The 13,625-nt window shown below is 34.1% G+C and overlaps 1 protein-coding gene across 1 annotated transcript; it reads right to left on the bottom strand.

Annotated features, from left to right (window-relative positions):
• Positions 1–3,245: 3,245 nt before the first annotated feature.
• LOC120155665 (pachytene checkpoint protein 2 homolog) lies at positions 3,246–9,547 on the bottom strand. Its single transcript, XM_039167164.1, has 9 exons — positions 9,486–9,547; positions 6,608–6,697; positions 6,418–6,493; positions 6,244–6,313; positions 6,081–6,151; positions 5,873–5,963; positions 5,492–5,619; positions 4,500–4,586; positions 3,246–3,335 (listed from the first exon to the last, which is right to left on the bottom strand). The coding sequence occupies exons 1-9, from the start codon at positions 9,545–9,547 to the stop codon at positions 3,246–3,248; spliced, it is 765 nt and encodes a 254-aa protein (XP_039023095.1).
• Between the last annotated feature and the right edge of the window lie 4,078 nt (positions 9,548–13,625).

Raw genomic sequence — 13,625 nt, 5'->3', positions numbered from 1 at the left:
ATATTAATTTACTTTATTATTTTTAGAGACATGCTTTATTAATATTTATTTATTTTTTAATATTAAGAAATGAGCTGTCTTAAAACAGCTAGAAGACATTTTCTGATATTTCTAAGTAAATAAATATTTTATTTATAAAAACTTAAATATATATATATATATATATATATATATATATTAATATATAGATATTAATATATTTTCTTAAAATTATACTAAATTACAGGATTATGAATTAAATATGTCTTTGAATTCTTAAATTTCCAATAATATTGACAATTTATAATTAATGGGTACTAATTTTGAGTGTTATAGGGGTGCTAATCATTCCCTAAACATAACCGACCACGAATCCTTTTTTACTAAATTTTTTTGGTTATACACAAATCAATTTATTTTTTAAATTATGTTTTCTTAAAAACTATTTTAAAAGATTGTTTTTAGATATTTGACATACCTAACTCAAAAAGGTCAATGACGACTCCCAAAATATTTTTTTAAATCAAAATCATTTATTTATTCATTTTACTTTCCCCGCCAAGTAAAAATTCGTACTCGGACAAAACCCGTTTACGACATATCTGAAAGCCACTTATTGGTAATTAATTCTATGGTCTATTATTATAAATTCGCCTAGCGGGGACCGTAGGCTTTTATTCACTTGCAAAATGTTAGCGGCAATAATTACGATATTTATGTTTTAAATAAACGATATTAATGTATATGTGTTATTTTCATAGAAATATATATATATATATATATATATATATTAAAGTTGTGTCCAAATTAACATCCTTTAGGTTTAGGGTTGTTAGTAAAAGTATTACTACGCATAAATCAAGGTATTTCTTTGGTTAAAGTTAAATATTTAATGTCAAATAATTGAAAGTATTTAAAATAAATATTATTATTTTTAATCACCATATATTAATAAAAAAGTGTATTTTTACTAATCAAAATTATTAGTATTAATTAAAAGTATAAATGAAATAATTATAGTATTGTGCTAAAATTTATCCCTTTTGAAATATTTTTATTCGAATTGATGGAATCACAATAATGAACGTTGCCTTCCAAAATTAATACATTCTTTTAGAGATTATACGTCTTAAATGAGGAAGACAAAATAATAAGAGAGAAATTATAGAGAAATAAATAGTAGTTTTTTGAGACTAATAAATAGCAGTTTTTGGCATGTAAAATATATGAGTTAAATTTTAATATTTATGAAAGTAAAAACGTGAGGACGAGAACAATTATCATAAAAACTTAATTATTTTCAAAATTTATTTAGAATAGAAAAAAAATTTCTTTAAAATAATATAATTTTTTTTATATTTTATTTGCATTATTCAATAAAAATTTATTAAAGTCATCTAATGATAAAATAAAATTGATTTAATTTTACACTAACATTGATGAAACTGTGGAGTTATATTAAAGAAAAGAGATTGTAATGATTTTCGTATTCAATTTTTTATATTAAGTTGAAGGTAATTTACAAAGGTAGTATTTGTTCTATATACTCTCAACCAATCATCATTGTTGTATTTGTTGGTGTTCAAACCCGAACCTCTAGGAATAACAATTATTTCTTTAACCACTGAGATTATTATTATTATTTATTTTAAAAATTTTAAGTTAATGACAATGGACATACATCCTGTAGACGTTACTGCCTGAACACAAATCTGAAACCATTAACCGGTATAACCGTTACATTTAATAGGTTAATTAACCGAACCGTTAATATTAAACGGTTTCGGTTAACCGAACCACTAAAAATGATTGTTAACAGTTAAGGTTATGGTTACAAGTTTTGATAAACCGTTAAAGGTTAACCGTTAAGAAATTAAATTTATAATTATATATTTCTAATTTATTAGATTTTTACACAAATAACTAATATAGTTTTCTATTATTTATAATTTATATATATATATTTAATGAAATTTGTATACAAATAATTTAATATATATATATATATCATTTTTAATTTTTATTTCTTTAAAAATATAGTACACTAATATAATTATGTGTTTAGTGTTATGTACTAAGATATTTGGAGATGTACATAATTACCGATGTAAGTATGCGTTAAGTGCTACACTTTTTATTTTATTCACTTACATCGGTATATGTATGTGTTAAGTTCTATATTTTTGTAGTATGAATTATGAAAAAATTTGACAAATAATTATAATATGCTAACCGTAGGTTAACCTGTAACCGAATCGTTAATAATGGTTAACCATTAGCGGTTAACCGTTTCTTAATGGTTATGTTATGGTTAGAAAAATCTCATAACCGTTATAACGGTTAACCGACCGTTTAGGCTAAAAGGTGCGGTTAACCGACCATGAACAGCCCTAGATATGATATATTTTACGCTTTTTTCCATTTAAAATAAATTTATAATTATTATTTTTAAAATTGAAAAAATGAATTAAAACAAAAACATGATATATTTAAAATTAAAGTAAATTTGTAATAAATTAGTTGGTTTTTCGAGAGATATATAAATTATTTTTCAAATAACTAAAAATTTAAATTTTCAATAAATTTTATTTTTATTTAATAAAAAATTAATTTTATTATTTTATAATAAAAATAAGTATCTTAGATTTAAAGTGCCGTTATACTAAGAAAACTAGAAACTAATGTGATTAATGAGAATTATTGATTACACAAAAATGCTTAAAATACATGACAGAGTAGGGTGCTATTTATACGATATAGCTCGAGCTATCTTGCTTAACTGCAATCTAACAGAAATCAGTTTTAAACCTAAACTGACTTAACCGAGTAAATAGCATGCTGAGCTGACAGGTCGAGGTTCTGGACTATACTTAACATCCTCTCTGCTTCTTCCAGTGACACAACACCCAATTTTTCTCGAAACATTCGAAAATAATCCGTGATTAAAGCATCGGTTAACCTGTCTTCCACCTGATGTGTAGAAGGAACAAAGTTAATCTTCATCATGTTTGCAACCACCTTTTCTCTAACAAAGTGTACATCCAATTCCTCATGTTTTGTTTTGGAATGATACACTGGGTTGGCGCTCAAACCAATTGCACTGGAGTTATCACTCCAGATAACTAGAATATCTCGAAGCTTGATTCTCATGTCAGCCAACAGAGCATTCAATCATCTTACATTAGAGGCAACATCGTCAAGACTCTTATACTCTCATTCTGTGGTGGACCTGGAAACTGTTTTCTACTTCTTCGAACTCCACATTACTAAACTGCCTCATAAGCAGACATAGTTGCGTAAAATAAACCTTCTGTCATCCATGCTTCCTCATAGTCCATGTCTGTAAAAGCCACCAGCTGCATTGTTTCAGCTGCTCATGAGATAATCAAACCATGATCCAACCTACCATTTAAGTAACGTAAAACTCTCTTCACAATTGTCAAATGTTTTTCACATAGTGCATGCATAAACTGTGTTAGTTTGTTGACATTGTATGTTATGTTAGATCTCGTGTGACATGCATATAGGAGTGACCCAACCAGACTTCGATACTCCTATCACTACGGCAAAACAGAGTTTTAGCGGCGTTTTTAAGCGTCGCTAAAAGAACTTGCAGCGATTGAAAAAATGCCGCAAAAAGCGCCGCTAAAGTTAGCGGCGTTTGAGAACAAAAAACGCCGCAATAGGTCAAGATCTATTGCGGCGTTATCGGAACAAATACTGCAAAAGGTAGATATCTAAGCGGCGTTTTTAGAACAAACACCGCAAAAGATCATATCTATAGTCACTTTTTTGCAAAAAGGGTCAGATCTATAGTGGCGTTTTTGGATACAAACACCGCAAAAGGTCAGTTCTATAGCGGCGTTTTTGCATACAAACGTCGCAAAATGTCAGATCTATAGCAGCGTTTTTGGATACAAACGCCGCAAAAGGTCAGATCTAGCACTCTGTTAATGGCATTTTCCCCTAAAACGCCGCTAATCGAAACTGATTTTCAACATATCTTCTTCCAATTTTGTATTACCCAAATTGAACCTATAACAATATCCAATAACCATCTTAAATTTCATTACGATTCAAATTAAGTAAGAATACATAAAAAAAAAATCAAAGTTTACAAACATCCAAGTTAAATAAATAAATCTTCGGTGGGTACTGAAATATCAAGTTAGACGTTACATAAGTTTAGAACCAAAATATTGCTTAAGTAAGAGAAGGTTTAGGACAGTTGATTAAAACACAAAAAAGTCATACCAACACTAAGAAACACATAATATATGAATGTCCTCAAGACCAGCAACCAGAAATTTGCTACTTAAAGCCTCTCCGGTAATCCATCCGCAGGATCATTCCTACAAAAATCAAGTCGAAGAATTAAATGGTAAACAATTAGAACAACTTCTTGTAAAGGTAATTTTACTAAAAAAGATTGAACAATTAGAATAACATTATTCAAATACTAAGCTAAAATGAGAAAATTCAGTTAAAAATGATAAAATTCCAAACAAACTCAAACATACATCAATAGCAGATGCATCTTCACTAGGAGCAAAACTTGCAGCAGCCCGCAATGCCTTTGCCTTCTGATCTACTTCCTCGTACGAACACTATGCAAAACGAATTAATTTTTAAAAAAATATATATACATTTTTAATCATATTAAAAACCCACATTTAAATTGTAATATAAATTAAATCACAAATGACCCAATCTTAATCAAAAGAAAAAAGACTTACGGTAAGAGAGATAACCAGCATAGCCAACAGTTCCTGTAATAGCCGCGATGAGTCCGTACTTAAAAAATGGTTAATGCTTTTATAATCTTTGTGACCATAAATTAGGATTATTGAATAAGGAAATAAAAAAATATTTAAGAAAAATAAATATTCTAATATAAATTCATAAGGATAAATAATCAATATTTAAATTAGTAAATTCTTAAAATCAAGTATCAAACTTCTTGCTTTGCATCTCCTTCTTATAAGTAAATGAATCCTGCATAACTGAAGCATATGCCCCAGGATCCATACCTAGCAAAAAATGACAGCACAAAGCAAGTTCTTCAACAATGGATACTGAGATTGCCATGTTGAAGAATTGCTCGAAGTAGCAGAATTTGTAAAGACAAATAATTACAAAGTAAACACGTACAAGATATAGATTATGGAATAGTTCTAAACGAACCAGGTGCCATCTTCTGCCTGCATCTTTTCGATAAACCCAGCAGCTCTACCAATACAATTTTGAATTTCTTCTGTTATATGTTCAGGATATAATTTCCTGAATGAGGCTAGTGCCTGAATTGCTGCTGAGGTGCATTCAACATATAATTGCTTACACAGGTGAATAGTTGTTTGAACCTCCTGATTCTCATCTATATTTAGTTTCTCTTTCAAATTAGCATAGTCTGGAAGGATGTATTAGCTTGAACCCTAAAGAGATCCGTATTCGACTTGGCATTAAGTGAAGAGATCGAAATATAGAGGCCTTAGGCATTGTTTTGCATTCTTACTTGGATATTTGATATAATTCCTGTCCGCATAAGCTCCTGCAAACAGGATCTTAAAATTTTGTAATGAGCTTGAAGAGTTGAAGGACCCACATATGCTTTGATATCGGCTCTGTTAACAAATGCAATATCTACAACGCTAGTAGTAAATTTATACATTCCAAAAGGGTGGATTCTTCTCCAGCCTAATATTTCAGGACTGGTGCCATCGGTAAATATGAAAAATGTAAAATATCCCTCAGTACGTTAAATGAGAGGACTGATAAAAGTTTCTAATAGTTGAAGATTCCAATACTGAATCCACAATGAGATAATGGCAAATTACCATGTAAATACCATACATTTCAGAATAACGAACCAATGTGAAATGGATTATAGGCTTACCAATAGCAGCAATTATATTGGACGTAGTCATAATTATAACATTGGGAGCTAATTTCAAATTATCCATCTGAGTTAATAGCGCATTTACAACCTGAGGTACATTTTCAAGTTGTATCCGGTCTAAAGTTGAGGTAAATATACTCGCATAAAGACGTGCATTTAAGAGAAAAAATATAAAGAAGTTTAATTGCTTGCACAAAACTGTTACCCGAATGGAATCTGAAGGTTCAGAACCAGACAAAGTAGCATTTCTAGCAGCAGCAAGACTTTCAACTTCATCTGCGGCAGCAGCAGCAGCATATATCTAAAGAGTCATAAGCTAGAAAGACCAGAAATGATCAAAACCCTAACTTCGGTAATAAAAGACTCACCAATTAGAACAAATACCAGATTGTGTTCTTCCTCCACCATTTCTTGAATTTTTTGGAAAAGCTTTGCAACCTAAAGTTTAGGAACAGAGTTAAGAATGTAAACTACATACCATTCACATCCAGGACGTCATGATACTTTTTTCATAAGTTCAAAAAATTAATACAGAAACATACCAACTTGCCACTCTCAGAGAACCATTTACTAAACAATGAATGTGCATTAACTTCGATTAATTGGCACTGTGGATATCTGAATAAAGAATGGTAAGCCAAAAATAAAATCAGCTAGAACTAAACATCTCACAAGCTAATGTATAAGGTCGTAAAGTGATATATGCTTTGGGCACATAAATTAACAAAAGACCTGGAGCTGAATCTAATGGATAATATTTGTGCTAGTGCTTTGCATAAAGATGTCTTTCCTGTCCCTGGAGGCCCATGTAAAAGAATAATGCTGCAGAAAAGAAAAATCATTGATAAGATTTTTGTGCTACTACTATTATCAATGCTTGTAATATCATGCAACAGGAGAACTTCCAAATTCCATGAAAATTTTGAATGTTGAAAAGTAACCATGTATATTTATATATATCATAGATGCGTAGTAAGCTCTCTCCTTCTCTACAGAGCTTTGCATCATCAAGAATACGAAATTATAACAAAGTGGTATTGTCAAGCAATAAGTATGAACAGGTAAATATGCATATTGCTGAAAGATGGACAACAAGCTGATAATTCAAAAGCCAACATCCAGAATGTTCTATTTGAAGTTTTAGTCTTACTAGATAAGATTCCAACTATGAAAACCCCAACTGAAACAATCTAATCAGTTTGCTCATTACTAGATAAGGATCATCGTACTAGTTTTGAAAAAAGAGAACCAACGCTTCATTTTCTTCTATTCTTTTTTGGAATAAAACGATACTACTTTATTGAAAGAAATGAAGCCAAATCTGATATAATTCTAATTCCAGGGAATTTGAGATAGGGTTTTATTGGGGACAGCTTACGATGAGGCGATGAGGGACTTTGAAAATGCAGGAAATGAAACCAGGCTCGACCCTGTCGACACGGAGACCGCTTAAGCAAAACTCATTATAGAAGCTGCGCTCATAACCGACTCGGTGGGGGGTGAACAAGCACGCACTTCATTTTTCTCTCATGATTCTGCCTTCTCTGAAACTAAATGGAAATGGAAAAAGAAATGAGCAAAGAGAGTCGTTATTTATAGCAGTGAGAAATAAGCAGCAAAGCAAAGGGCGACCATGCATTGATAAAACCAAAGTCCAAAGAAAAACCCAAAGCCACGAAATCAAAATCAAAATCAAAAGAACAACAACGACTGGTGACGGTGTTAACGATAAATTTCGCGGAATGAAAAATAAGGATTTGGGTTTGGGATTTAATAGTGAAGCAGATGGGTTTGGGTAAAAGGCGGGATAGAAAAATGGGTCAAGGGGGGTAAATGAAAAACAGGTTAAAGGGCGCGACACTTAAAAATTATAAATTTACGGCGTTTGTAAACACAAACACCACTAAAGTATGAGTCTATAGCGGCGTATGTATATAAACGCCACTAAATTACGAGTCTTTAGCGGCGTTTATAAACACAAACGCCACTAAAGTACAATTGTATAGTGGCGTTTGTATAAAAATGCCACTAAAGTACGAGTCTATAGTGGTGTTTGTATAAAAACGCCACTAAAGTACGAGTGTATAGTGGCGTTTGTATAAAAATACCACTAAAGTACTACTCTGTTGCGGCGTTTGTTGAAAAAAAATGCCACTATAAATGAACCTATTGCGGCATTTGTATAAAAACGCCGCTAAAGTACTACTTTATAGAGGCGTTTTTTAGAAAAACGCCGCAAAAGTTACCATTTTGTGGCGTTTGCTATGTAAACGATGCAATATGTTTAAAATTTGTGGCGTTTACTCCTAAAACGCCGCTAAAAACACCGCTGTAGAACAATTTTGTTGTAGTGTATGGATAAATTAGTGCACTGTCAGCCTCTTTGGATAGTTTAAGAGATGATATCATTTGTGTAGGTGTGGGAGTTACATTACTCATACGTGCCTTGTCCAAAAACTTCATCATATATTAATTTTGACTAAGAAATATAGAATCTCCCATGTACTTGACCTCGATACCAAGAAAAAACTAAGTTACCCTAGGTCTTTGAGTGGGAATTTCTTTCCAAGCATCATCACTACTTCTTCTACCTTATTACTCATACTCCCATTAACAATTATGTCATCAACATAGACTAAAACATATATGGTACATTCTTCTTCATGCTTAATGAACAATAAACAATCTACTTGAGAGCTTACAAAACCAATATTCAGGAGATACTCTCATAGCTTTGCATACTAGTTGCGTGGGGCTTATCTCAGCCCATACAAAGCTTTATTTGGTTTGCAAACCAACACACCATCATCAGGAGATGTCTTCTCAAAACCTTAAGGCTACTGTATGTACACATCTTCATGCAAATCTCCATCCTAGAATGCGTTGTTCATATCAACTTGTCTCAAACATCACTTATTACGAATTATAACTGCAAGGATCACATTGATCATGGATGAATTTATAATCGGGATAAAGATGTCTTGAAAATCTTGCTCAGAGATTTTTGAAAACTCTTAAGTCACTAGTCTTTCTTTATATCTTTGCAACGAGCTATCAGTATTCATTTTTACCCTAAATAGCCACTTACATCCTAATATAGTCCTACCTTTAGGTAGTTTAACTAGAGTCAATGTGTTGTTTCTTTCAAGAGCTTCATATTCATCTTAGACAATTAACTTTTATTTAGCATACTGAAGAGCATCATATATAGAGGTGGGTTCCTCTTCTTCATCTTCATGAATAGACACATACAAATTGGGTTTAAAAATACCTCTTTGGCTTTGAGTGATCATATGATGTCTTTAATGAATGTTTGAAGGCACTGTAGGTGTTGTAGAAATAGGTAATTATAGACCAGCTTGATCTATGGTTGTATCCAAATGTTCATCTTGCATGATTTCTTCCAATACAACAGGTTGAGAGTCATTGTGATGATGATTGACCTGATCATGATTTGAGTGAACTGGACTAAGAACAATTGCTTGATCACCTTCATCAAGTACTTGTTGAGAATTGACAGTGCTACTACAGTAATCCTTTTATATTACACCATTGTTTCCTCTGGTCTGACATTTCTGTATGACCACGAATTCCACACACTCTTTAAAACCCATCATTGACTGAAAATTCAGATGCCATTCTTTGACCAGTCTTCCCAGTATCACGAGCCATATATTTACTTTCTGCAAAAAGGAAAACATTTCTAATCAAATAATAAGTGTCTCGATATGTATACCTTAACATCTAGAGCCAAGCATTGATAACCTTTGTGTTGTGCATTATACCCAAAGAATGTGCACGATCGTGATCAATACTCCAATTTATGATTTGAATAAGCCCTAAGATGAGGAAAACATCTACAGTCAAATACTCTCATAAATCTATAATCTGGCAGCTTACTGTATAGAGCTTCAAATGGTGACTTTATGCACCTGAGTTAGCAGTCGATTATTAAGGAACATTGTTGAACATACTTCATATGACCAGAAGTGAAAAGGTAGAGACGCATGTGTTGGATCATAAACTTGATCCATTATGGGAGCCTAAACCCAAACCCAAACTAAATTGATGTCATTACTTACATCATTTAATTAAAGATGTCATTGCTTACATCATTTAATTAATGATGTCATTGCTTACATCAATTTAGTTAGGTGAGAGTTAGATATTTGTTGAATTTGTAATGGTTTAAATTAGTTTATTTGTGTGGTGTAGGATTGTTCTTGAGTAGTATAAATACCCCTTCCCATTTTAGTTTTAAGCATCAAGAAAAATTAAGAGCTTCTAAGTGAGTGAAGAAGCAAAGTCTTATAAGAGTGAGTTGTAGTTCTTGTTTTTGAGTGAGAGTACTCTTGTAATATTTGTTTGAGTTCCAATAAAAGTTGTTTGTGTGAGTGTTTTATTTCCAACAAAGTGGCATCAGAGAGAGTTGGAAAGATCGAAGGTCTCGACGAGAGGAATACGCCGCCGCCAGAATTTTCTCAATCTGAGTTCTGACGCACCGCCACGCACCACCGGAAGACTGCTGCCAGAAAATCGAGTTGACTCACCGATTTGAGCCGAGTCAGCCGAGTTGGAGCCCTTGACCGAGTTGTCCAAGTCCCTCCAAAGTTTTTTTTCATCGTTCCGGATTCATCCGTGCAATCGGATTTTACAAAATCTCATTATATTGAGAGATATGGCAAATGGTATGGCACCATTCCAAGTTCCGACACTCAACAACAACAACTACGACAATTGGAGTATCAAAATGAAGGCACTTCTTGGATCACAAGATGTGTGGGATATCATAGAGAAAGGCTATAACGAGCCTGCGGATGATGATGTTTTTGCTACTCTTACACCAGATCAAAAGACAACTTTGAAGGATTCAAGAAAGAGAGACAAGAAGGCTCTCTACCTCATCTATCAAGCATTAGATGATGATGGTTTTGAAAAGATTTCAAGTGCAAGCTCTAGCAAGGAAGCATGGGAGAAGCTGCAAACCTCTTACAAAGGATCCGAGCAAGTGAAGAAGGTTCGTCTATAAACATTAAGAGGTGAATTCGAATCCTTAAACATGAAAGCATCTGAGTCTATTTCAGATTATTTCTCAAGAGTAGTAGCTGTTTCTAATCAATTAAAAAGAAATGGTGAAAAGTTAGACGATGTGAGGATAATAGAGAATATACTCCGTTCGTTGGATCCCAAATTTGAGCACATCGTCTTGACGATTGAAGAAACTAAAGACTTGGAAGAAATGAAGATCGAACAGCTCCAAGGATCATTGCAAGCATACGAAGAGAAGCATAAAAAGAAGCATGAGTTTACTGAGCAACTCCTCAAGCTGCAACTCAAGGATATGCATGAGAGCCAACGCAATGATAGAAACCAACGTGGCCAAGGCAGAGGTAGAGGCCATGGACGAGGTGGAAGTCGAGGTCGTGGACGAGGCTGGAATTACAACAATAACAATTCCAACAATAACTATGAGAAAGGAGAAAGCTCAACACGAGAATGTAGAGCTCCCAACAACAAATTTGAGGAGAAGGCCAATTACGTGAAGGAAAAGACAGATGGAAAAGAAACTCTTCTTCTAGCACGAAAGGAAACTGATGGTGGCCAAGCAAATTCCTGGTATCTTGACAGTGGTGCAAGCAATCACATGTGTGGAAGGAAAGACATGTTTGTGGAGCTAGACGAGTCAGTAAGTGGAAATGTTTCGTTTGGAGATGATTCCACAATAGCAGTGAAAGGGAGAGGTAACATTCTTATCCGTTTGAAAGATGGGAGACATCAATTTATTTCAAATGTCTACTATGTGCCCAATATGAAAAGTAACATTTTAAGTTTAGGGCAACTGGTAGAGAAAGGTTATGATATTCATATAAATAATTATAATCTTTCTATAAAAGATGATAAGAATAACTTCATTGTTAAAGTGCCGATGTCAAAGAATAGAATGTTCTTGATCAACATACAAAATGATGTTGCAAAGTGCCTGAAAGCTTGCTTCAAAGATGCATCATGGCTTTGGCATCTTCGATTTGGGCATCTCAATTTTGGAGGTCTAGAGCTATTATCTAAGAAGGAGATGGTGAAAGGACTACCTCACATCAACCATCCTGACCAGCTCTGTGAAGGGTGTCTAGTCGGGAAACAATTTAGGAAAAGCTTTCCAAAGGAGTCAGAGACAAGAGCTAAGAAGCCACTTGAGCTCATCCATACCGATGTGTGTGGACCGATCAAGCCAAGCTCTCTCGGTAACAATAACTATTTTCTTCTCTTCATTGATGATTTTTCAAGAAAAACCTGGGTATATTTCTTGAAACAGAAGTCAGAAGTTTTTGAAGTCTTCAAGAAGTTCAAAGCAGCAGTGGAGAGAGAAAGCGGTAGAAAGATCAAAGCCATGAGATCCGATCGAGGTGGAGAATTTACTTCCAGTGAGTTTCAAGAGTTATGTGAAGCAAATGGAATTCGTTGACCAATGACAGTTCCTAGATCCCCCCAACAAAATAGTGTGGCAGAAAGAAAGAATAGAACAATCCTCGACATGGCACGAAGAATGCTCAAAAGCAAGAAACTACCCAAAGAATTTTGGGCGGAAGCAGTATCGTGTGCAGTCTACTTGTCAAATCGATCTCCAACAAGAAGTATATGGGGAAAGACACCGCAAGAGGCATGGAGTGGAAGAAAGCCTGGCATTTCCCACTTGAGAACCTTTGGAAGTATAACCCATGTTCACGTACCAGACGAGAGAAGAACGAAGCTTGATGATAAAAGCGAGAGTTTTATCTTCATCGGCTATGATGGTAATTCGAAGGGCTACAAGTTGTACAATCCAGACAATAAGAAGTTTGTGATTAGTCAAGATGTGGTCTTCAACGAAGAAGGAGAATGGGATTTTAACTCTCATACAGATGACTTCAATTTCTTTCCTCAGTTTGAAGAAGATGAGCAGACAATGAGGGAGCAACTAGATGAATCTCAACAAGAGCTTGCAACTCCACCCACTTCACCAACATCAACCACTCAAGGAGACTCATCACCTTCATCATCGTCAAGTGGGAGTCAAAGTGAAAGAGTTGTGCAACGCACAAGAAGCCTTAGAGATCTCTATGAGGTAACTGAACGACAAGATAATCTTACATTATTTTGTTTGTTTGCCGATTGTGAACCAGTGAGCTTTCAAGAAGCGGTACAAGAAAAGAAATGGAGAGATGCGATAGACGAAGAAATCAAGGCCATCGAGAAGAATGACACATGGGAACTTACCTCACTTCCCAAGGGACATAAGGCGATAGGTGTCAAATGGGTGTACAAAACAAAGCAAAATGCCAAAGGAGAGATTGAAAGGCACAAGGCGAGGCTAGTTGCTAAAGGCTATAGTCAAAAGGCTGGAATTGACTATGATGAGGTATTTGCTCCTGTTGCTCGATTGGAGACTATCAGACTAATCATTTCTTTGGCAGCTCAAAACAAGTGGAAGATACAACAGATGGATGTAAAGTCCGCCTTACTAAATGGAGTTCTTGAAGAGGAACTTTACATTCAGCAACCATCAGGCTATGAAGTCAAAGGGCATGAAGACAAGGTGTTGAAGTTGAAGAAGGCTCTTTACGGGCTAAAACAAGCACCAAGGGCATGGAATAGCCGAATCGACAAGTACTTCCAAGAGAATGGTTTCAACAAATGTCCCTACGAGCATGCTCTATATATCAAGATCAAAGATGAAGATATTTTGATCGTGTGCCTCTACGTGGATGATTTG

This window comes from Hibiscus syriacus, unplaced genomic scaffold (genome assembly GCF_006381635.1).
Source record: "Hibiscus syriacus cultivar Baekdansim isolate YM2019G1 unplaced genomic scaffold, ASM638163v2 tig00111200_pilon, whole genome shotgun sequence".
NCBI classification, from domain to species: domain Eukaryota; kingdom Viridiplantae; phylum Streptophyta; class Magnoliopsida; order Malvales; family Malvaceae; genus Hibiscus; species Hibiscus syriacus.
Note: the sequence above shows the minus strand (reverse complement) of the source record. Positions and strands in the feature narration are given on the sequence as shown.